Source organism: Pseudonaja textilis, chromosome 5 (assembly GCF_049901715.1).
Source record: "Pseudonaja textilis isolate UNSWEBS1 chromosome 5, rPseTex1.2, whole genome shotgun sequence".
Lineage (NCBI taxonomy): Eukaryota > Metazoa > Chordata > Lepidosauria > Squamata > Elapidae > Pseudonaja > Pseudonaja textilis.
This window is the reverse complement of record NC_141994.1, coordinates 46,579,568-46,602,014: the sequence shown is the minus strand read 5'-3', so window position 1 is coordinate 46,602,014 and position 22,447 is coordinate 46,579,568. Positions and strand designations below refer to the sequence as shown.

Genomic DNA, 22,447 nt, shown 5'->3' with positions numbered 1-22,447 from the left:
ACCCAGTTAAGCGAAGGGGGAAAAGTCCCAATACATCACATGACACCGCTGTGACCACATGATTTTGACACCCCTGGTCTAAAGGATGTCATGAGTCCATTTGTATTAAGTCAGGAAGTTAATCTATTTTAAATTAAATATGATTCGACAGTAGATTTTTTCCCCCTCTTAATAAAATTGGGATGATTGTAATACAAAACAGTAGTAATAGCTCACACTACAGCCTCAGTACTTTGATGAATTAAATAGTATATAAATCAAATAAATGATGATTGCTAGGATGGGAGAATGGTTATGATAAACAACCGTAAAGATGTATACACACCACACATGGAAAAAAACCAGCAACATAGAATTGATATCTATAGAACTTGGGCAAGGGAAAGATGGTAGGTGGAAGAACAATTGTGATAGAAATTTCCTTCAAATTCTTGATTTATCCATCTTAAGAGAAAACAATGGAACGTGGAGGAATACCCTTTGTACTCTTACGGTATGTTGGCTGATGATTAAGAAAGAGGAAACCAGGTTGGAGAAGACATTTGACAACAGTCATTGTTCATTTTGGATATCAACAATGTGTAAAAAATATTGCATTTGACCATTGCATTAAGTGATAAATAGCATTTCTGTTCTTTTATTTTCCAGAAAGAAGAATCTCTTGAACAGCCAGAGATTCGATATGATGAATTTGGTTTCCGAGTTGGCAAAGAAGGCAAGTTCTTCATTTCAGAAAGGCTTGATTTGTGATGAGATCCCTCTCAGTTTCTCATTTAGAAATTTTTAATTCCCATTAACAGTATTTCATTTTTTAATTTTGTTCTTTTTATTTAATATTTTGAAAGAATATCAATGAAAAGGATATGTCAGACAAATAGATATAAAATAAATAAGTTTTATGTCATTTCTTGTTTAGGACTATAAAATGACTTTGAGTGTAAGAAGAAAAATGCCATTTTTAACTATGAAAATTATGAATTTGGGATCTTGTTAGTTGTGAGAGCATACATATGTATGCATGAATTTTGTTTGAAATGCATGCAAGTAACAGCTAAAAAAAGTATCGGAGATACAACTTCTTCAAGCACATTTGGGATTTCTCCTACAAATGATTTTTTTGTGTGGGGGGGGAGATCAAATTAATCTGATTCAGTATCTACATTTTCTTTTCCTTCTTTCATTTGAATTCATGGATGTGTGTAGGCTTTATTAGAGACAGCTCACAGTTTTTTGCTTTTGAATGTCTACATCCTTGATTCCTACAATTGTGAATTAGGAATTATCTCCACACTAAAGCTCCAATTATCTTTTTGAATACCCAAATATTTAGAGACTTGTTTATTTTTCTGGTGTTATTTCTCCCCTCCCCCCCACTGGTTTGGATATACTATAGATAGTACAGAGCCACCCAGCAAACTTTTGGGGAACTCCCTGATTGAAGAGCCACAGCAGAGACTGAAATGGCAAGCCCATCTGGAGTTCACACACAATCATGATGTGGGAGACCTCACGTGGGATAAGATTGAAGTCACACTTCCACATTCAGACAAGCTACGTTCCTTGGTTTTGGCCGGCATTCCTCACAGTATGAGGCCCCAGGTAAGACTATTCAAGAAAGAAAGCTTGCCTGTAAGAATCTCTGACTACATTTAACTCTTTTTCCACAATTTCTCCCCAGCTGTGGATGAGACTATCGGGTGCTCTACTGAAAAAGAGAAATTCAGAAATGTCTTACCGAGAAATTGTAAAAAACAGCTCCAATGATGAAACGATTGCTGCTAAACAGGTCAGTATTTTCAGTGTTAATGCTTTGGGAAATTAAATCAGTAACAACTCTGTTCTTACACAGAGCAAGGGCTTAAACCATGTCAATCCCCGAGCTTCCTTTGCGTAGTTCTTTGAGCTTTTCTGACCATGATTGCTGAAAATTGCCAGTATAGTTTAAATAGGCATACAATTAAAAATACAATTAAAAACAAATCAAAGAAACTTCTTCAACTACTCCCCCTCCCAGTACCTTGCCATATTTATCTTTATCTAATTCTTAGTCCTCAGCATTAAAAATACTTAAAATGTTACCTATTTCAGGCTTTAAAAGGTAGGCTCAATCATCTTTCCAGGAATGAATAGAAAGCATTTGCCAGCAGATTTACCTGTCAACTCATAAAACATTTCTATGCCCGTTTTTAGTTGCCAACAGAAGGAGGGGGGGAAGAAGTTTGAAAGAGCAGTGCAGCAGTTTGGAATGGAAAGTGCATTCCATTAATATCCTGTAAAGATTATAACTAAGCCACTGGAGTTTCTGCCATGCAAATCTCTAATTGGAGAACATGATTGATGACTCTTGGCTATGGACATGTTTCCTTGGAGAATATGAATTATAATACACCCAGAGGGGTGGGGGAAAACCAGGTTCAAGGGTGACAGTAAATTACATGTATCAGAATTGGCTTCACACAGGTCATACTGACATGTTAGCCCCTAATAAATCCTCTGGAGTTTTTGAAGCTTGGCTCTAAGGTCATGATTTAATTAGGGCCACTGCCGGAATCCTGACTTTACCTTTATAGAGAAAAGCTCAACTGTCACTAAGTGCTCATCTTTGATTTTTGATATTTCTCAGATTGAAAAGGATTTACTCCGCACTATGCCCAGCAACGCCTGTTTCTCCAACATGAATAGTATTGGAGTACCAAGGTTACGCAGAATTTTACGTGGTTTGGCGTGGTTATATCCTGAAATTGGATACTGTCAAGGCACTGGCATGGTAAAATATTCTTTTTCGTTATGAAATGTATTTGCTTTATGGCCATTTTCTTGTAAGGATCTGTTAACAGAAAAGTGAGGAACAAATTCACTCTCAATACAGCTCTTGAACTAATTGTAGAAAATAGAGAATAGGATAGGATAGAATGGAATAGAATTCTTTATTAGCCAAGTGTGATTGGACACACAAGGAATTTGTCTCCAGTGCATAAGCTTACAGTGACATATAAACAGCAAATAATAGGTCATAGATCATAAATCTAGCTATAACCATTAATTATAAGTTACAAGCAACAATTGATAAATCATAAGAACCGATAGGTGAAGATAATAGGAAAGATAAGAAAAGATGAGAAATGAGACAGTGCTGTGGGAATTAAGTGTTTAACAGAGTGATGACATGGGGAAAACTGTCTTTGTGTCTAGTTTTTTGGCATGCAGTGCTCTACAGTGGTGTCCTGAGGGGAAAAGTTGAAATAGATTATGTACAGGATATAAAAATTACAGAGAATCAATTTTTGAACCAATTTTTCTTAAATGCATTCTATATTTAATTAGATTTTGAACCTGCTATTTAGATAATATGTGGGCTTCCATTTAGCGACACCTGCCAACTTAATCACGTTGAGATTGTGGCACAGAGTTGTGGAACCATACTTATGAGAAAAAAATCTCTCCTTCTTCCTCTCCCTCCATATCCCAGGTTTGGAAATCCCAACCTAATATCACAACTAATCTGTTCAAGCCTCCAAGATACAGGAGGCAAAATTATTAGAATTCTAATTTTCAAATGCATCCTTTCTATTCTGTCATTGAACATATAAGACTGTCTTGCACTTAAATGGTATTCTTTTAAGCAGAAAGAATTCCTTTTTGTGATAACAAGTGCCTTAATGCTTACTATTAGATCTTCTCTTCCTTTATGCTAGGTAGTGGCTTCCTTGCTTCTCTTCTTAGAAGAGGAAGATGCCTTTTGGATGATGTGTGCTATCATTGAAGATATGGTACCAGCCTCCTACTTCAGTACCACCTTGATGGGAGTCCAGACTGATCAACGTGTCCTGCGTCATCTCATTGTGCAGTACCTGCCACAGCTGGACAAACTTCTTCAGGAACATGACATTGGTAAGGACCTTTTGTCTGGTAATTTTTTTAGTTTGATGAGATGGATACATGCTGGTAAACAAGATTTTGAGAGTTTAAAGTGGGGCAGTTTTAATAAACTCAGTGGCAGTTTAATGGAGGAATAATCATTTGTTAATGGGAGATCATCCAATTCAACCTTTAGCATGACACATTGTCAATTTTTAAAAACATATCTGGAAAGATTCTGCCCAAGATCTTGGAGACCCATAAGTCAAAGCAGAAATACATGGTTTGTTTTAAATCAATTCCTAATACTGTTTCTCATGTATATAGAGTTCATTTGCTATTTTACATTCTTCCTATAAACAGGTAATTCCATTTTTAAAGAAGCCTTCAGTTCAATTTAAGAGTTTAATGTTCAGTTCTGGGAATAACAACCTACTGAACATTGATAACAGTGCTAATACTATAGACTAGAAATTATTTCCATACAACTCGCTTCTGTAAATATGTGTCTGTGAATTCAAGAATGTTTCTGATTTTGAACATTCATCTATGAAAAAATAATGTGTTTAGTTGCTGCCAATAGTATAGATAGATACAGGTTAACAGAGTTGGGAGGGGCCAACTCTGGAACGTAATCACCGAACTAGTAGTAACACCAGTTGAATCCCACCCCTGCTTCCAGTGATGAAGCTCCCACAACTTCTGAAGGCTATTCCATTGGTTGATTGCTCTCACTTTCAGAACATTTCTCCTTATTTCCAGGTTGAATCTCTCCTTGTTCAATTTCCATCCAATATTCCTTCTCTGGCCTTCAGTTTGACCCCCTCTTCTCTGTGGCAGCTGCATTAGGTCTCCCCTGGACTAATACAGTGTATTTTCTTCTACGTTGCTTAAAGCAGTAATGTTAATGCTCTTGTTTATGTTGGAAATGAAAAGAGCAAGCATGCAGTTGACAGATAAACAGATATATGTTTATTTCTATTCACAGAGCTTTCCCTCATTACCCTACATTGGTTTCTTACATCATTTGCTAGTGTGGTGCATATCAAGCTGTTGCTGCGTATCTGGGACTATTTCTTCTACCAAGGCTCCATTGTTCTCTTTCAGGTTACACTGGGTATGCTCAGTTTGAAGGTAACTAACGTTTTATAAAATTTCTTAACTTCCACTTTTTCTTTTGCTCATGGATGGAATGGGCATACTATGTGGGGTGGCTAGAATTCAAGATTTCTTACCATACCGAGGATCTTTTATTCTTCAGGAAAGAATAAAAAGAATGAAAAGTTATCATGTTTTGCTCACTTAACACTCAGGTAATTTTTGTATTCTCAACATCTCCATCGCCTTAATATTTATCTTTTCAGCCTTCTGTAATAATGCTACTAGCCTATTTTATAAATGACATTAAATACTATTTACATTTAAAATATGTGTATTTCTAGATAGAGCTAGAAAAACCAGTAAATGCACATTTCTAACACCAGAATTACAGAAGTATGTTGTTATCTTGGTTTATCTTGAATGTATTGATGGTGCAGACAAGTAGACAGATGCCTATTCAACATTAATGGATTAGTGAAACCGATCATTTTTATGTGTTATTTTGTAACCTTGAGTTATTCTAGTAAAGATATTACCCAAAATTAGGTTTTGAATTTTTCTTCTCTTGATCAGTACAACTACTTTTGCTTTTGGGGGCATTTATGATAATCTGTTGACTGCAACAAGGCTTATTCCAAGTTAGATGCAGCCAGTCTGCAGACAGAAAGAGCCTATATTTTGTTCTGTATAAACTTCATTTTTGAGGTAGTTCTTGAATTACAACCATTTGTTGTACAACCATGTGGCCATTCAAAGTTACATCAGCACTGAAAAAGTGACTTGCAACCAGTTATCAGGCTTAGGATGTTGGAGCTATCCCCATGGTTATGTGGTTAAATTCAGGTGCTTGGTAACTAACATTTATTTATGACAGTTGACTATCTTGGGGTCATGTGATCACCATTTGTAACTTTCCCAGCTGGCTTCTGACAATCAAAGTCAGTGAGGGAAGCTGGGTTCATTTAATGACTCTGTGATTCACTTAACAACTCTGGCAAAAAGGTGGCAAAGTGGGGCAAAACTCACTTAACAACTGCCTTGCTTAGCAATGGAAATTTTGGACTCAATTGCGATAATAAATCAATGACTACCTGTAACTTGTCCAGAGTGGCTGTTGTATATCACTTGTACAGAAAATCTGGGTGTTAGTGAGAAATTACTTTCCATCAACTGTCATCTAAAATCAGTTCCCGGAAATAAGAGCTCTTAAAATCTACTTAAAACAATCGTCTATTTGTTCATGAAGATAAGCTTAGCCTGAGTTTGTGAGAAGTAGTTCCCAAATTCCTGCAAGTAACAGCATTAATAAGGCAATACAACTGCTTCCAAGATTTGAATGTTTGGCACCCAGACTAGTATATCTTTATCAAGCATCTGCTCTAGGCATCATTGGTTAGCCAATATGAAATGAGCAAGGGAAGCCGTGACTGATTTTATCTTGCTTTGAACTACCTAGCCATTCCCCACTGGATTAGGATTAAGTACAGCAAATGGAAGCAAAAATATTCTACAGGATGATTTACCTGTATCCTACAGAATAACTTGTCCATGTTAACACAGGAAGATGAACTCACCCAGTCTGAGAACTCTGCATCTATCTTCAACACCCTCTCGGATATCCCATCTCAGATTGAAGATCCAGATGTGCTCCTACAGGAAGCCGTACGTGTGGCTGGCTCACTGACAGATATAGTAGTAGAAACTCAGCGTTGCAAGCACCTCGCTTACCTCATTGCAGACCAAGGGCAGCTGCTCAGCCCTGGAGCTGCTGTAAACTTATCAAAGGTATGTTTTTAAACCTTACATGCTACATAAGTTCAAAATATCCTTGACCTTCACTTCCATTGTCTTTGATAGTAATGAAGGTGGGCTTTATATGCTCTGTGAAGAAATGCTGCCAGGCTCCTCAAATGTGCTACCCCTATTTCAACTCTGTATCTCTTTTGTCATTTGCATTTCCTCTTCCATATCCATTTCTTGAACATAATTTTCAAAATATACCTTACAATTCTAAACAAAGTGCAATTGCTCAGTAAAGATTTTTAATTACTTTTCTCCCTTTTTATGCATTGCTTTTCCATTTCACTCAGATTGTGCGACGCAGAACACAGCGTAGGAAGTCTGGAATCACATCACTCCTTTTTGGTAATAAAAATTACATAATAAAATATTTAATTCCCTGGAAAGAATACCACAGTTGGAAGTTGCTAGTGTCTTTGTACATTTTTTGCCAAACCATGTATTTGCTTTTAGCTAGGTTAAGCAGAATACTGCTTCTCAGTGAGTCCATCCTTAAAGGCAGCTCAGAAGTTGCAGCTAATGCAGAACATGAGAATAATACATTTGAGCTCCTAAATGGTTAGGACCTTGATACTTGAAGAAACACCTCCCCCAATGGGTACCTTCTCAAATACAAAGCTCTGCAGGTAGATCTCTTTTCAGGACCCCAGCCAAAAAGGTTTCAGCATCCCAGAATTGAAGATATCATCTACAAGGAATGAACTCTTTTCTGTTGTGGTATCTCAACTTTGGAATTACAGATAGTTATCAGAATTGTTTCCTTTTCAGTGCAAGATAAAAATGAAGTTTTTATACCTGTATTTGACATCTAACAACTGCAGCAGTCAGGTCATGCCATAATTTCCCTTATAAAAATATGTGCCTCTGTTATTGTATTGTGGCTATGACTTGTTCAGTTAATCTAAAAGTTTGCTTATTTTTGTCTCACTTTATTGTTTTATCATACATATTGTATGGATGGTAATTCACCTTGAGATTGTAGAATTTTGGGCAAGCTATATATATATTTAACTCATATAAAAACATGAGTCGGTCTAATACTACTGACTGTACAACCTAGCAGTTGTTTCTGATTTACAGTAAATGAAATGATGTACATTTGAAATTTTGTTAGTACCTGTAGTAAACCAAGTTTGCAGCTTCAGATAAATTGTTTCTTACTTCTAGGAGAAGATGATGTGGAAGCACTGAAAGCCAAAAATATTAAGCAAACAGAGCTAGTTGAAGACTTGCGTGAGGCCATCCTACAAGTGGCTCAGCATTTCCAGTGTGTGGATCCCAAGAGTTGCAGCATAGTGAGTGTGGAGTTATCCTCATAGACACACCTATATATTCTGTTGATAGCATAGATACATTTAAGTTTCCAATTTAAGGGGAGGCATGGGTTTGTATGATAGTCATGGAGAAAATTGATCCTATGTGATCACTAAGAGATGACGACAACTTGATAGCACATCAATACAAATAGATTTGTATAGTATTAGAGAAGAATATAGCTTACTGCTGTCCACCCTGCTTTCCAGGACTTGACTCCAGATTATACCATGGAAAGCCACCAGCGAGACCATGAAAGCTATGTTGCGTGTTCCCGTAACCAGCGGCGACGTGCCAAGGCACTGTTGGATTTTGAACGTCATGATGATGATGAACTAGGCTTCCGCAAGAATGATATCATCACGGTATGATGGGCAGGACCAACATAATAAGACCTTAGACAGAGGGAAATTGAGAGGAAATATTACTATAATATTGTATGATTAGGGAACAACAGATATACTGAATTTGTTTTTATTTGTTCTAGACAAAACAATAACTGAAAAAAAAACCAAAATCATAATTACATATTTACATAAATGGGGAGGTCCTTGGTAACTCTCTGAGCTTGGTTATTTTCTTGCAGAAATTTCATTACCCAAACTAGGTATCGGGTTTGCTCTCAATTTATATTCTAGTAGTTTGCCCTGGCAGTGTTGGTGGGGGTGGTCTCACAGGTTCTTTGGTTTACTATTCGCTTGTTTGGCAGTTCCTTGATTGGCTATTGTTTACTTCTTGATTGTTGGTCTGATATTAATCTTGGAGTTAATCTATACTCATCTGGGTGTTGATTGCTGGTGGGGAAGTATTTTGATCTTTTGTTGGCTTGTCTCTTTTCCACAATATGTGATTATGTTTATGTGTCTATTGATGACTAATTTGTCAGAGTGACAGCTTCTAGAAATTCTCTAGCATTTTTGGACTTGCCTTGGTCTAGAATGATCCAGCTTCCCAGTTTAAACAAATTAGGAATCCATAGACACACAGACATGAATCTCAGAATCTGCCATTTTCATTTTTCCTGAAACTCTTTGTTCTAGAGTACCATGGAGAATTTAAAGAGAAATGGGTGACTGAATATAAATCAGTTATTCTCTTCTTTATGGTCTTTTACAATTAAACAGCAAAGTTGTGCCCAAATCATGACAGATACACTTGAATTCCCTTCACCTTTCATTTCCTGTTCTTATTTGCCACTTTTTCTCTCTTTTTCTCTGTGTAATTATTATTTTTCCTTTCCATTTCTGTAGATTATATCCCAGAAAGATGAACACTGTTGGGTGGGTGAGCTGAATGGCTTGAGAGGTGAGTGAAAATGGGACTTCCCAAGTTTTTTTTTTTAATTTACAGGTTAACTGGCTGAAGTTTTATATTTTTACCTCTTTTTAAAAAAATAGGTTGGTTTCCTGCAAAATTTGTAGAGATCCTGGATGAACGAAGCAAAGAGGTAATCTACATATCTTATGGCTGAATCTTGGTCAATCTCTAGGGTCAACACATTCTATTATATTTTGGTCCAAATGCAAATCAAAGGTATTCAAAATGTAAGAAAACCAGGGAATTAATTAAAAATACTATAAGAGCTAATTCAAAAGTTGTAAGAAATATTTTAAGAAAAGCAAGTGAAAAGGCAAATAGTAGGAAATTATTTAGAAATACTGTAGTAGCTTCACCCATCCTCTTAACCGAATAACATAGTTGGAAGGGGCCTTGAAGGTCTTCTAGTCCAACCCAATGCTCAAAGAGGACACCCTGTGCCAGTGGTATAGTGTAGCATTCCAGGCAAGCGGCTGTCCAGTCTCCTCTTAAAAGCCTCCATTAATGGAGCACCCTGAACATCTGAAGGCAAGCTTAGCCAGGTGATAGAACTTGCTGACAGTACATTTGATTTCACTGCATCGTCATGCCTAAACTTCATGCATGGGAATCCATCCACAAATCATCAGAACAGAAAAGGCAGATTGATTGATTATTTGCCGTGAAGTTGTTTTCGACTCCCAAGTGACCATATAGATTTTCTTTGTGGCAATCTAGTCCTAACCTGGAATCTCAGATTTTCCAATGAAGCAGTCATCACTGCTTGTCTTTTTCTCTTTCCTTCCAACTTTCCAAGCATTGGAGGCTTTTTCAGAGAGCGAGGTCATCATATAATGTATCCCAAGAACGTTAATTTGAGCTTCATTATTTTCCTCAAATGAGAACTAAACAAATCTTTATCATGAATATCACTTTCTTGGCTGAGCTCCCTCCAGATGATTCAGCGACTAAAATCTCATTTCTTTCAGTACTCTGTTGCTGGAGACGATTCAGTTACAGAAGCTATCACGGACTTGGTTCGAGGGACCCTCTGCCCGGCCCTCAAGGCTATATTTGAACAGGGACTGAAGAGACCGTCTCTGCTGGGTGGTGCTTGTCACCCCTGGCTCTTCATTGAAGAGGTAAGGAGAGCAATTACTATTGGCAGGATCTTTGAAAATACTGCTAGTCCTTGCTTAGTGACCTCCTCATACAATGACCGTTTGCAAGTGCAATGTTGAGGGAAAATAACATTGCAACCATTTATGACCGCAGGTTTGTAAAGAAAAGGAAAGTTGAAGTAAGGTCATAAGCACAGTTGTGGTTTTATTTAGCAGCTGTTTTGCTTAACAAACCAAGTTGTCTTTCCCAATTGTGGTAATTAATCAATGTCTTCCTGTAAGCTGGCAAGTACAAAAGAGAGTGTTGTGTACTCAAGTACATCAACTTTGCATAACTGGACTGCAAGGAGGCATTTGAATAAACTTGGGGACCACTTGTAGCTAATTTGGTGGGGTGGAATATAGATTAAATTATTAGCCACCTGTGAGAGAAATAAAACCAACAAGATTTAAAATAAACTTAACGTGTGGGGGGGTTCTCATCTCTAGGCTGCTGGGCGTGAGGTAGAGCGAGATTTTGACTCTGTGTATTCTCGTCTTGTTCTCTGCAAAACCTACAGGTAAAGTTTCTCCTCACTGAAATGTTCTATATTTATCCAGGTTTTTCTTGTAATATTTTCATAAGACTCTGGCCTAATAAATTGTGGAACAGAACATTGCAGCATAAATTCCTTAAACAGACAATTCTCTTGATTATCTATTTTTGGGCAATACAACCAAGTTTCAGGAAAAAGAAAATGGTATCTCCACTGCCATCACTGTCTTTGAAAACATAAAGACTGTATAACCCTGTTCTGTCATCTGCTGTAAGCTAAACTCAGAAGCAGAATTAAAAGAACAGTAGTTCTTATATTAGCAAAGCCAGAAAGTAATTTTAGATGTATCACTAAATAAAAATTTAATTCAGTAAAACCACTACCATCTTGTCTTTTAAACCCAAACATACCTAAGATTTTTTTTTAAATTGCATTACAAAATTCTGGCTTTTTAAACTTCTTGCATTTTGTTAATGCTATTTTAAGGTGTTGGACTTTGCCTATAAATTGCCAGTGAATGTGACTGTCTTTATAAAATCCCTTTTTAGATTGTAGAAAATCATCTTTATCTGGGAGCAGACTTCAGCATTGGACATCTAAATATGTTATTTTTGAAAATGTAAAAGATCATCATGGTCCTAGTTATGGGTTTCAGGTTTTTTTGTGGAACAAAATGGTTCCTTTTTAATCCTCTATTTTATCTCCTGCCCACATCAAAGTAGACAACTTCTATAAGTGTCTGAAGCAGAGTCATGTATGATGGAAATTGCAAGGACTATTGAAACTTTATTTAAGAAAAAAATACTATTGGTTAGAAATGGCACTAGGCCTATTGCTTTGGCATAACAAATACATAAAGCAAATTACTTTACTGTTTTAGGTTAGATGAAGATGGAAAAGTGCTTACTCCAGAAGAACTTCTTTACCGAGTGAGTGTACAGTTTGAGCCCTAAAATAGACACAGAGAAAATCCTAAATAGGCTTATATGAGTGTCAAAAATCTATTTTCCTATTAGACTGAAAAACCACTGGTATTGTCAATGTCAGTGGATATCATTTTAAAATTTAATCATCCCCGTTGCCTCCAGAGGCCCAAAATTGAGAATGTGAAGTTTTGATATTTTTTGTTATCAAAGGGAGGAATTCCACATGTCTTCTTTTTCTTTTTCTGGAAGGCAGTACAGTCTGTGAATATGTCACATGATGCTGCACATGCTCAGATGGATGTAAAGCTTCGGTCTCTCATCTGTATTGGATTGAAGTGAGTCATACAATTCCGTTTCAAGGTTTATTGAAAAAGCCATGGAATAGCAGTTCAGTGTATAATTGTCAGCCCTTCAAGACAGATCAGACTAGTAAACCAATGTCATCATGTAGATTAGTGCCACTTTTATTATAAAGCTATATTAAGATAGTCTTGCAGGTCTGAATGTGCTTCTAAGGGAGTGTGTGAACCAAGGAGGGACTTGCCTGAACCAAGGAGGGACTTGCCTTGCCATTTTCGTCATGTCACATTCTTGTCCCAGATATAGGCTACTCTAATCTGACCATTACCTTGGTAGCAACTCCTCCTTCTGCTATCTTTCAAAGTAATTATTTCTGCCCTCTATAGTAATTTATGTAGTTTACAGTAGTTTATGTCTTTAAGAACGCCAAATGAACTCAGGCTGCTTCTGTAGAATGCTCTTCTGTTTGGCCTGCTCCTCCATTAATAGAGGGGATGATAAAGCAGACTCATAATCTATCATCAAGACGTGGCTAGGTGAGGTTGGGGAGTTGGGTTACTTACCTCTGAAAACTGTCTTGCTGGATTTGTATGGCATACAGTCATAACTTCAAGACAGAGAAGGAGGGTGCTATTGGTATGCTCTTTTAATAGCTAGATGCCCTGTTCCACATGGCCAGGTTTGAAGTTCTTTACAAAACAATGGGTACCAGTGACAGGCTGAGAGTTTCTGTGATCTCCTCCCAACTCCCAACTTAGCTCCTTCCTAGACTCTTGAATCTCATAGCTGGCCTTGTGATGGATATTCCCAAGATCTCTGTATACTGGAAGATTTCAAGATTTCCATTTCAAGTAGAGCCAGGGGAATCTAAGACTTCATGGATACCATGTGCCAAAGCACCTTCTCATGGGGAAGAGGACTGCAGGATATCTGGGTTTTGCGTCAAAAGTAATTAATATGTAACTTGACAGTGGAAGAGATTCACGTCAGTCTGTTTTCATGGTCAAGGATGTTATTCAGAATAAATTCTTCAGTTTAGAATTCCCGAATTCTAGCGGTAGGCTGTAGTGGGTGGAGTGAGTTAAAACAGATTCCATCTATTCCATAACACTGAAGTTCTATGCGTGGTTGATCTAAAAATCTGGCACTTGGTTTTAGTCATTTCAGGTCTGTTATTTTAAGTTGCATAGAGTAGCAAAAATAAATAAACTAATTAGAGGAACAAGATTTCTTTTCTCACTTGTTATTTATCCTGGATTGCCTAATATGAGAGAATGCATCGTGGGCTTGTAACTTGATTTATAACTTGATTTTTTCAGTGAGCAGGTGCTGCACCTGTGGCTTGAGGTACTTTGTTCAAGTCTGCAGACAGTGGAGAAATGGTTCCATCCCTGGTCATTTCTGCGCAGTCCTGGCTGGGTACAAATCAAGTGTGAGCTCAGGTAAGAGGCTTCCCCCCACACACACACCTCCCATATTACTGTACTGCCAGATTGTGTTTTCTGGAAACTATACTCTTATTTAAATAAATTCATGCCAATTTGATGCCATGGAGGTAAGTATGTTGTTTAAATATCTCACACTCCAGCATCCTTGAGATTCTCTTATGCTACCCCACTCGGTAGGGAAGCCAGACCCATTTGGACAATACAGTCCCAGTGACTGATGACCTGACTGGGAACCAGAGGATATCCGGAAGGCCTTGCTGCACAGTCCTGCTGAAACTCTGGTTGCATTCTGCAACCAAAGGGCACCTGAGGCTTTGGGCTGGATTATGCCTGTGCTGCCTCTCTTGACCCTTCACTCCTAACACTCCCCATGTTTCAAAAAGGGCTAAGAGACACCTAGAGTGTTTCTGGGGGAAAATGTGAGAAGAATCCGATTGGATATGACTTATTGTTGCTATTAAAGCCTACCTTGCGGCAGTAAGAGTGGCAAAACACCTTTATTTCTCTGTTCTTATTGCGTCTGTAGAGTGTCACCCAACAACCCCATTCAGGATCACCCAGCCCTTCCTGGGACAGGAGGGCTTGTGTGGTCATCTTCAGGGCCATGCAGAGGAATTTGTAGAACACTTGAAGGCCTATTAGAGATGTCTGGGTAAAGGTCTTGCCCTGTTATCTGGAAACAGTTCCATCTTGCTGGACCTGATGAAGTGGGCAGGGTCCTCAATGCTGCTAGTGCAAACACCTGTCAATTAGCTCCTTATTCCTGATGGCTGGTGAAAGCGTCCGGGATGGTGACAGGCAGGTGGTTTCAAGCGGAGATAGATTCCTCACTGCCGAAGGGGATGCTTCCGGGACCTTTCAAGGAGGCCCTGGTTTGCCTTCTCCTCAAAAAAAAAAGATCTCTTGATCCTATCTAGACAATTTCTCTTTTTAAGGGAGATGGTAGAGAATGTGGTTGCATGATAGCTTCAAAGGGTCGTGGGTGAAACGGATAGTCCGAACCCCTTCAAGTCAGGATTCAGGCCAAGTTGTGGGAGAGAAGAAACATTAGTTGCAATTGTCAGTGATTTCTGACAAGAGAGAGAGAGATGGGTGAGGTGCATCCATCAACTCAATTCAAGGTGTTGGTTATTACCCATAACTCCCTCCGTAGCTGGGGTCCAGGTTATCTGAGGGACTGGCTCATCCCAACGGGATAAGCCGGCCCCATCCATACCAGCAGGGGAAGCCTGCTGTAGTGCCTGTCGGTCAAGGAATTTTGGCTGATAGGATTCAGAAGAGTTTTTTCTGCTATGGCGCCCACCCTCTGAAACATCTCCCCACCCCCCACCCCCCAAGTAAGATCTAACCTTCTGAAAGGGCTCTGCCAGGTGGCCTGGGGTCCCAGTGGGGGAAATGGCATTTTGGAAGTGGTAAATGGATTGGTCAGACCTCACTCCTCCCCATGTGCATTTTGCTGCCTTCCTTTCCATTGTCATTAACTGAACTTTATCTAAATTTTTAACCTGTGTTTTTTGTTTTAACGTTTTCATGTTTTATGGTATTTTATATGCTTTGTGTTCCAGTTTGTTCTTTTCACAACTAAAGCCATTCATATGAATATTTCCAGAGCAGCAGCTTATTGTGAACTGGGCTTTTTTGTTCAGTCTTGATCCATGGTGGTGCAGTGGTTAGAATGCAGTACTGCAGGCTAACTCTCCCCACTGCCAGGAGTTTGATCCTGACCAGCTCAAGGTTGACTCAACCTTCCATCCTTCTGAGACCCAGGTTTTTGGTGGCAATATGCTGACTCTCAAAACCACTTAGAGGGCTGTAAAGCACTATGGAGTGGTATATAAGTCTAAGTGCTATTGCTGTTGTTATCTTTGATTGTCCTGATTTAATAAAACACATATTTTCTGACACAAATATATTTTCTTTTGCATAAATCAGGTATTTCTTCCCTGCATAATAGTTGGTTATATTTGTGCATAAGATATGGACAGTTTTTAACCTAGACCTGGATTTTCTGTAGATATTTGTTGTTTGCAACAGACCAACCAATTGTTTAACAACCATAAATTAATCATACTGGCTTGGTTTGCACAACATAGCAGTATGGAAAATTGTGTTAGCTGATTTGCAGGCCAGTAGGTCACATTAACACAAATGGAATTTAAGTTTCTCATTATATAACAATTCCTGTATTGTATTGCTATGCAGTCTGAAATTTGTAGCAGAACTACACTGCTCAAAAAAATAAAGGGAACACTTAAACAACACAATGTAACTCCAAGTCAATCACACTTCTGTGAAATCAAACTGACCACTTAGGTAGCAACACTGATTGACAATCAGTTTCATATGCTGTTTTGCAAATGGAATAGACAACAGGTGGAAAGCAGAGGCAGGTAGCAAGACATCCCCAAGAAAGGAGTGGTTTTGCAGGTGGTGACCACAGACCACTTCTCAGTTCCTATGCTTTCTGGCTGATGGTTTGGTCACTTTTGAATGCTGGCGGTGCTGTCACTCTAGTGTTAGCATAAGACGGAGTCTGCAACCCACACAAGTGGCTCAGGTAGTGCAGCTCATCCAGGATGGCACATGGCAAGAAGGTTTGCTGTGTCTGTCAGCATAGTGTCCAGAGCATGGAGGCACTACCAGGAGAGAGGCCAGTACATCAGGAGACATGGAGGAGGCCATAGGAGTGCAACAACCCAGCATCAGGACCGCTACCTCCGCCTTTGTGCAAGGAGGGACAGGAGGAGCACTGCCAGAGCCCTGCAAAATGACTTCCGGCAGGCCACAAATGTGCATGTGGCTGCTCAAACGGTCAGAAACAGACTCCATGAGGGTGGTATGGGCCCGACGTCCATAGGCGGGGGTTGTGCTTACAGCCCAACACCGTGCAGGACGTTTGGCATTTGCCAGAGAACACCAAGATTGGCAAATTCGCCACTGGTACCATGCTCTTCAGATGAAAGCAGGTTCACACTGAGCACATGTGACAGACGTGACAGGGTCTACAGATGCCGTGGAGAACGTTCTGCTGCCTGCAACATCCTCCAGCATGACCGGTTTGGCAGTGGGTCAGTAATGGTGTGGGGTGGCATTTCTTTAGGGGGCCGCACAGCCCTCCATGTGCTCGCCAGAGGTAGCCTGCCATTAGGTACTGAGATGAGATCCTCAGACCCCTTGTGAGACCATATGCTGGTGCAGTTGGCCCTGGGTTCCTTCTAATGCAAGACAATGCTAGACCTCATGTGGCTGGAGTGTGTCAGCAGTTCCTGCAAGATGAAGGCATTGATGCTATGGACTGGCCCACCCGTTCCCCAGGCCAGAATCCAATTGAGCACATCTGGGACATCATGTCTCACTCCATCCACCAACACCATGTTGCACCACAGACTGTCCAGGAGTTGGGGGATGCTTTAGTCCAGGTGTGGGAGGAGATCCCTCAGGAGACCACCCACCACCTCATCAGGAGCATGCCCAGGCGTTGTAGGGAGGTCATACAGGCACGTGGAGGCCACACACACTACTGAGCCTCATTTTGACTTGTTTTAAGGACATTACATCAAAGTTGGATTAGTGTTTTTTTCCACTTTAATTTTGAGTGTAACTCCAAATCCAGACCTCCATGGGTTGCTAAATTTGATTTCCATTGATAATTTTTGTGTGATTTTGTTGTCAGCACATTCAACTATGTAATGAACAAAGTCTTTAATAAGAATATTTCATTCATTCAGATCTAGGATGTCTTATTTTTGTGTTCCCTTTATTTTTTTGAGCAGTGTATTTGAGGTTGGGGCTTTTAACTATTACCTAATTTTATTGTTTATATTATCTATAGATGAATCTTAAATCCTAACTGCTGGGTTTAATTCTGTCACAGGGTCCTCAGTAAATTTGCATTCAGCCTTTCCCAGGACTGGGAACTCCCAACCAAAAGAGAGGTGAGTATGTGACCTTGCAACTGTACCTGGATTTCTTAGCCCAAATCAGAAATTTCTTTCTATCCTTGTATAGGAGTGGGAGGCGCACGTGACTGGCTCTTCCTGGCCTAGCCCTCAAACCCATTCTCTCTTAGGGACCAACCGTCAGAAGGCCCCGAATCCTACATTAATGAGAATTGCTAAGATTGTACACTGTTCATAATCTCTGCTTGCTTTCTGTAGGAGAAAGAGAAGAAACCACTGAAAGAAGGTGTTCAGGACATGCTTGTGAAACATCATCTCTTCAGCTGGGACATAGATGGGTGATTCCTTATGTGTCCGTGTTTGGACTTCTTGAATGGCAAATGAATGTTTGGCGTATATCCTCTCTTCTCCCAGGCAGTCTGCTGGCCCTTTGTGTATTATCTATCTTTCTGTAACCTCCCTCCCTCCAGTAAACTTCTGCTAATTACTGTTAACATTTGGCGGCAATTTGCTATAGAACAGGATTGAGGACCCTGGTGTTCCTACATAATGCCAACTTCAATCGAAGCGGCCTACCTAATGGTGTTGGTTGGTTCGCCCTCTAAAGGGCCACAGATTTCCTATTCGATAGCAAATAAGAGGAGCATTTCAAGTGACCCAGGTTGTACAGTAGTGTTACTTTTCTTCATGATAACTTATGGCTACAAAGGAATATGACTTTATATCACTTGGGCCCTGTACTTGTGGAAAACAAGCACTTTTACTGACTCATAAGTGTATTTAAAAAGAATGTCATAACTAGAAAGTGAAGGATCCCCCTACGGTAACCATCTATCTGTTAACATTTCTTGTGTCCAGGAAAGCAGAGGGATGGCGGGAAAGTTCTGTGGAAATTTGCCTCCTTTGTGGGAAAGGCTTTATTTTGCAATGCAGAGAATGCAAGCTCACTTTACTAAGAGTCTGATGGGGTGGAACTGATATTTTTTTCTTGGTGCTAAGATGCACAAGTGGCTTTGGTACTGCCATAAAGTGCCTAAAAAGACTGTCCGGTGACTGAGGCTGCCATGGGTATTATAAAAAGCAATTGCAATAGCAGTCTGTCCTTTTCACTCCGTTCAGCTGTGACCCAGGCTTAATTATTTTACCTAGATCAATTTTTTTAATTATTACAAGAGAGCTATATTATATTCAGAATTTTATGTATATTTTGACATATCTCTAGAATGGGAAATGGATTCAGGCTTTGAGCTGGCTCAGGGGATAACTGCGGCTTCTATCTGAGGGTGTGAGCAGGGAGGGAATGCAGGGCAGAAGTAAACTCTTTGCTTCGTGGTATCTGTATTAGTCCAAATACAAGAAATGAAAGCACTAGTGGAGAGCACAATCAAACTATTAAATGAAGATTAATCAAGATTGTTTCATTTTTGGCTTATAAATTAATGGCTCATCTTGTAACTGTCTAAGACAGGCTAAATGGGAGTGACCTTTTATATATATTAGCCTATTGTTCTTGTTCTTCATATGAACTACAGAGTATTAGTCTTATTGAGTGGATCTGACACCTTTGTACCGATATCTCTAGACACTGTATGGGCTGAATTATATATCGAGATGCAGTGTTTCTAATTCCATAAATAGTACTCTTCCAATCACAGCTTTTCCCACCTTTTCTCTTCCTACTTATGGGAACAGAGGCAAAACATTGAAAAGTAAGATAAAACACAGGTATAATTAATGCTGGTAATGGAGAAATACTTGCCACTTAAATTTTGTGTCAATAGCAATACCGTGAAGTAGTTCTGTGTTATTCATGTGCTAAATGCCTTTGTCTGTATTTTCACCATGGCAAATACATGTTATTGATAATGCCATGACCAAAGATAAGATGTACAAAAATGCTAGAACACAATTTTTTTAATAAAATGGATTTTTCAAATATCTGTAAATGAAAAAATAATTTGATTTATCCATTCTTTACCCTTTCCCAATTTCTCATTACATATTCTTTTCCAGTTGCATGTTCATTCTATGTCAAATCCATAAGCCCTACTTAAGACTCCTCCCTGTGTTGCTAATTACTTTTGTTGATGGGTACAGGAAGAAAATGTGCATGCTGATCTAATACATGTTATACAACTATGATTATCAGCAGAAAAATGCATATGTTCAGGCCAGAGGCAGATTCTTATTTACTGTATGGGGTAAAAGGAGACTTTAGAGAAGATAAATGAGACATACTACTTTATACACTGGAGAAAAATGGACCCCAATGTAAATCCCAATCCCCCCTTCCATGACAAGTAATATCTCAAAAGCCTTTTAAGTATTAGTGTTCTGTCAGAGCTTTTCATTTTGTCTTTATAATTTGCTTATGGTGAACAGTTTCTTCTTTCGGAGACAAGACAGTTGCTCTCATCGCACCTTTTGAGATAAAGTCCTCTTGTTTGATAGCTTGTTACTGTTCTCAGACTGAGGGTAGATGCAAAATGATCATACTGATCTAACTGCTCCCTCCCACTAATATGGTCCTAATGTAGGTTATACAAGTTTTATTATCCAAAAACTATCTTTGCAAACTAGCCATTATGCTACATGATTGGTTGCATGTCCTGCAAAATATAAAAGATGAATACATTCAGTAATGCTAACGATGGATTTCTGCTCAGAATGGTTTTTACAGAAATCAGTTTCACTAGGAAGGACTCTGGCTAATCACATAACTGCAACTGACTTTTCAAGATGAGGCTCTTCATCGTGAAAGGGGTATTAGGATGATATAAACTCTATAAAATGCTAAGAGAATCGGAAGTAAATGAGTTTTTGGAATTCCATGAAACTAGAGAAGTCTCTCTTAGTGGGGAAGAAGTTTATGCCAACAGATCCATGAGTTCTTCTCTACGGAAAGGGAGATTGACTACTAATATTTAATGGCATATGCAAAAAAGTTAAACTGGTAATCCAAGGGCCAGGTACGTGTTCCAACCCCAGTTTTACAAAAAGGAGAAGCTAAAGGGAAGCATCGCCTTATAATGAGTGGATTAATTTCATTAGCTTTCTAGAACAGTTTTATAGAGATATGTACAAGGTAAAAAATAAAGCCAAGTTTCAAGAGGAAAGACTGGGATTTACAACCACATTTCACAGTAAGCAGGAGTTATGGCTGCGTAAGTTTCCTCTGTGGAATAGCACATGCATCTCCATACCAAATGATCTCCTTTTTGGAAGAAAGTTGATGTGTATGTTCCTTGAAGTTCTTATTGATTGTAATGTGTAAAGTGTTGACATCAGCCAAGCTATCCAAGGAGAGGTACAACCACAACCGCTTTAAACGCAGCGATGTAATGCAGAGATTACTTTCCTACGAAACCAATTGCCAATAGAGGAAGCTATATTTTCTGTGCAAAAACAGGGAGGACAGCTAAATCTGTGAATAGCACACTCTCTCTAGAAAGAGCAGGGCATTGCAGCTCAAATGCTGCAGATGTTAAGACTGCCAACCAGTCAGTCCAGAACCCCATAACTTCAAAACGGCACTGTTTTCCATAGCTGGAACCATTAGAATAATTCCTAAAGGAATTGCAGAAAGCTGAAAATACTGTACTTTGTACAACTGTCTTGATTCATGGCAATTCCTGCCTGGTAAGATACCAGAAACAGAACAATTGTCCCTCTGTTTATTTTACATTGGGGCAATCCAGAACAACATTAAAGAGCAAGAATTGTTCTCTAAGTTATAATGTGGATTTAGCTTTCTTAATAGTCAGGAAAGCACATATACTACAGCATTATCCAGAGTTTTTTTAACTAGATTGTAACTCTCCAAACTGATTGTAAACTTCATCAGTATGAAATCATCCTAATCTCCCACTTCCTTTCCCAGATGAGTCATATTCTAAGTGAAAATCTTTACAGTGTGGACAAATTAACTTTTTCCAATTGTTTTAATGCTTTGTAACTACTGGTAGATAGATTCATCTCCAGCAAGCAGAACTGTGTTTGCCAATGATTTTTTTTTTTTGGATCCTTTGCCTAGAACTGTTCCAACTTCTACCAAGCTGCTGCTTATGTTGAAATATTTGCAGTTACTCATACAACTCTGATGCAATTGCTTAATGTTTGAGGAAAGAGCCACATTTCAACAAACCACTGGAAAAAGTGGAAGCTTTCCTGAGATTGAATTTTCATTCAGAAAACATCATGGGTACTGCCCTTGGCTCTAGCTTTACAAAAACTGGTCAAAATTGGGAGGGGGAAGAGGAAACAAGATTCATTAGATGCAATTTTTACTTAAATTCCTGCTCATCTCCTACACCCACCTGTACTCCCTTGAGTTTACTTGGTCAAAAAGTTATAAGCAAGAATCCCAGTGCAGCTGCAAATCATGTCCATCAAGGAAATCTGTGGAGAAGAGGCTAGGAGTTGCAGTACTGAGGGGTGTAAGGCTCATCACTGGCCCTCCTGACAGCTCCAACCAATCCATGCTGTCCAAATTGGGTTCTGCCAAGTCCAAACCTGATCCCCCAGCAGACTCAGGGGCAAAGTGCAATTCTGATGTGTCCATAGGTGATGATGGATGGTCCAGGATAGCTGAACTGCTTAGCATCTCACTGTAAAGATCAATTAGGGGCTCAGTTCCATCAGGGACTGCTGTCAACAAAGACAGACCAGTGCTACTCTCTAAGAAGTCTTCCAGTCTGCCTGGTGGATTAACAGAGCTTGGGTGACTCACAGGCCCCTGCAGACAAAGATCTGAGGAATGATGATTGCTGGATGGAGAAGGGCACCTTGGAGTAACAGTGGGATCTTTCTTTGTTGGGGAAGACTGCTCTTTGAATTGAGCCGAAATCT

The 22,447-nt window shown here is 39.2% G+C and overlaps 2 protein-coding genes across 9 annotated transcripts in view; one reads left to right on the top strand and one right to left on the bottom strand.

Moving 5' to 3' along the window:
- Positions 1-19,537, top strand: part of SGSM3 (small G protein signaling modulator 3) — a 26,455-nt gene extending 6,918 nt beyond the window's left edge. For 2 of the 3 annotated variants that reach the window (XM_026696735.2, XM_026696741.2), the window contains exons 4-22: positions 649-715; positions 1,394-1,599; positions 1,679-1,786; positions 2,624-2,767; positions 3,696-3,891; positions 4,847-4,992; positions 6,520-6,744; positions 7,050-7,104; positions 7,927-8,054; positions 8,283-8,438; positions 9,324-9,378; positions 9,471-9,520; positions 10,359-10,511; positions 10,980-11,050; positions 11,907-11,955; positions 12,202-12,287; positions 13,572-13,694; positions 17,575-17,635; positions 17,858-19,537. In XM_026696735.2, coding sequence (XP_026552520.1) covers positions 649-715; positions 1,394-1,599; positions 1,679-1,786; positions 2,624-2,767; positions 3,696-3,891; positions 4,847-4,992; positions 6,520-6,744; positions 7,050-7,104; positions 7,927-8,054; positions 8,283-8,438; positions 9,324-9,378; positions 9,471-9,520; positions 10,359-10,511; positions 10,980-11,050; positions 11,907-11,955; positions 12,202-12,287; positions 13,572-13,694; positions 17,575-17,635; positions 17,858-17,941 — 2,163 coding nt within the window. In that variant the 3' untranslated portion in view covers positions 17,942-19,537. Of the gene's footprint in view, positions 1-648; positions 720-1,393; positions 1,600-1,678; positions 1,787-2,623; positions 2,768-3,695; positions 3,892-4,846; positions 4,993-6,519; positions 6,745-7,049; positions 7,105-7,926; positions 8,055-8,282; positions 8,439-9,323; positions 9,379-9,470; positions 9,521-10,358; positions 10,512-10,979; positions 11,051-11,906; positions 11,956-12,201; positions 12,288-13,571; positions 13,695-17,574; positions 17,636-17,857 lie in introns of all 3 variants that reach the window. The other variant, XM_087934761.1, reaches the window with a different exon arrangement.
- MRTFA (myocardin related transcription factor A) overlaps positions 7,099-22,447 on the bottom strand; it is a 77,600-nt gene continuing 62,251 nt past the window's right edge. For 5 of the 6 annotated variants that reach the window (XM_026696725.2, XM_087934758.1, XM_087934759.1 and 2 more), the window contains one exon: positions 19,496-22,447. In XM_026696725.2, coding sequence (XP_026552510.1) covers positions 21,948-22,447 — 500 coding nt within the window. In that variant the 3' untranslated portion in view covers positions 19,496-21,947. Of the gene's footprint in view, positions 8,469-19,495 lie in introns of those variants that run through there. The other variant, XM_087934756.1, reaches the window with a different exon arrangement.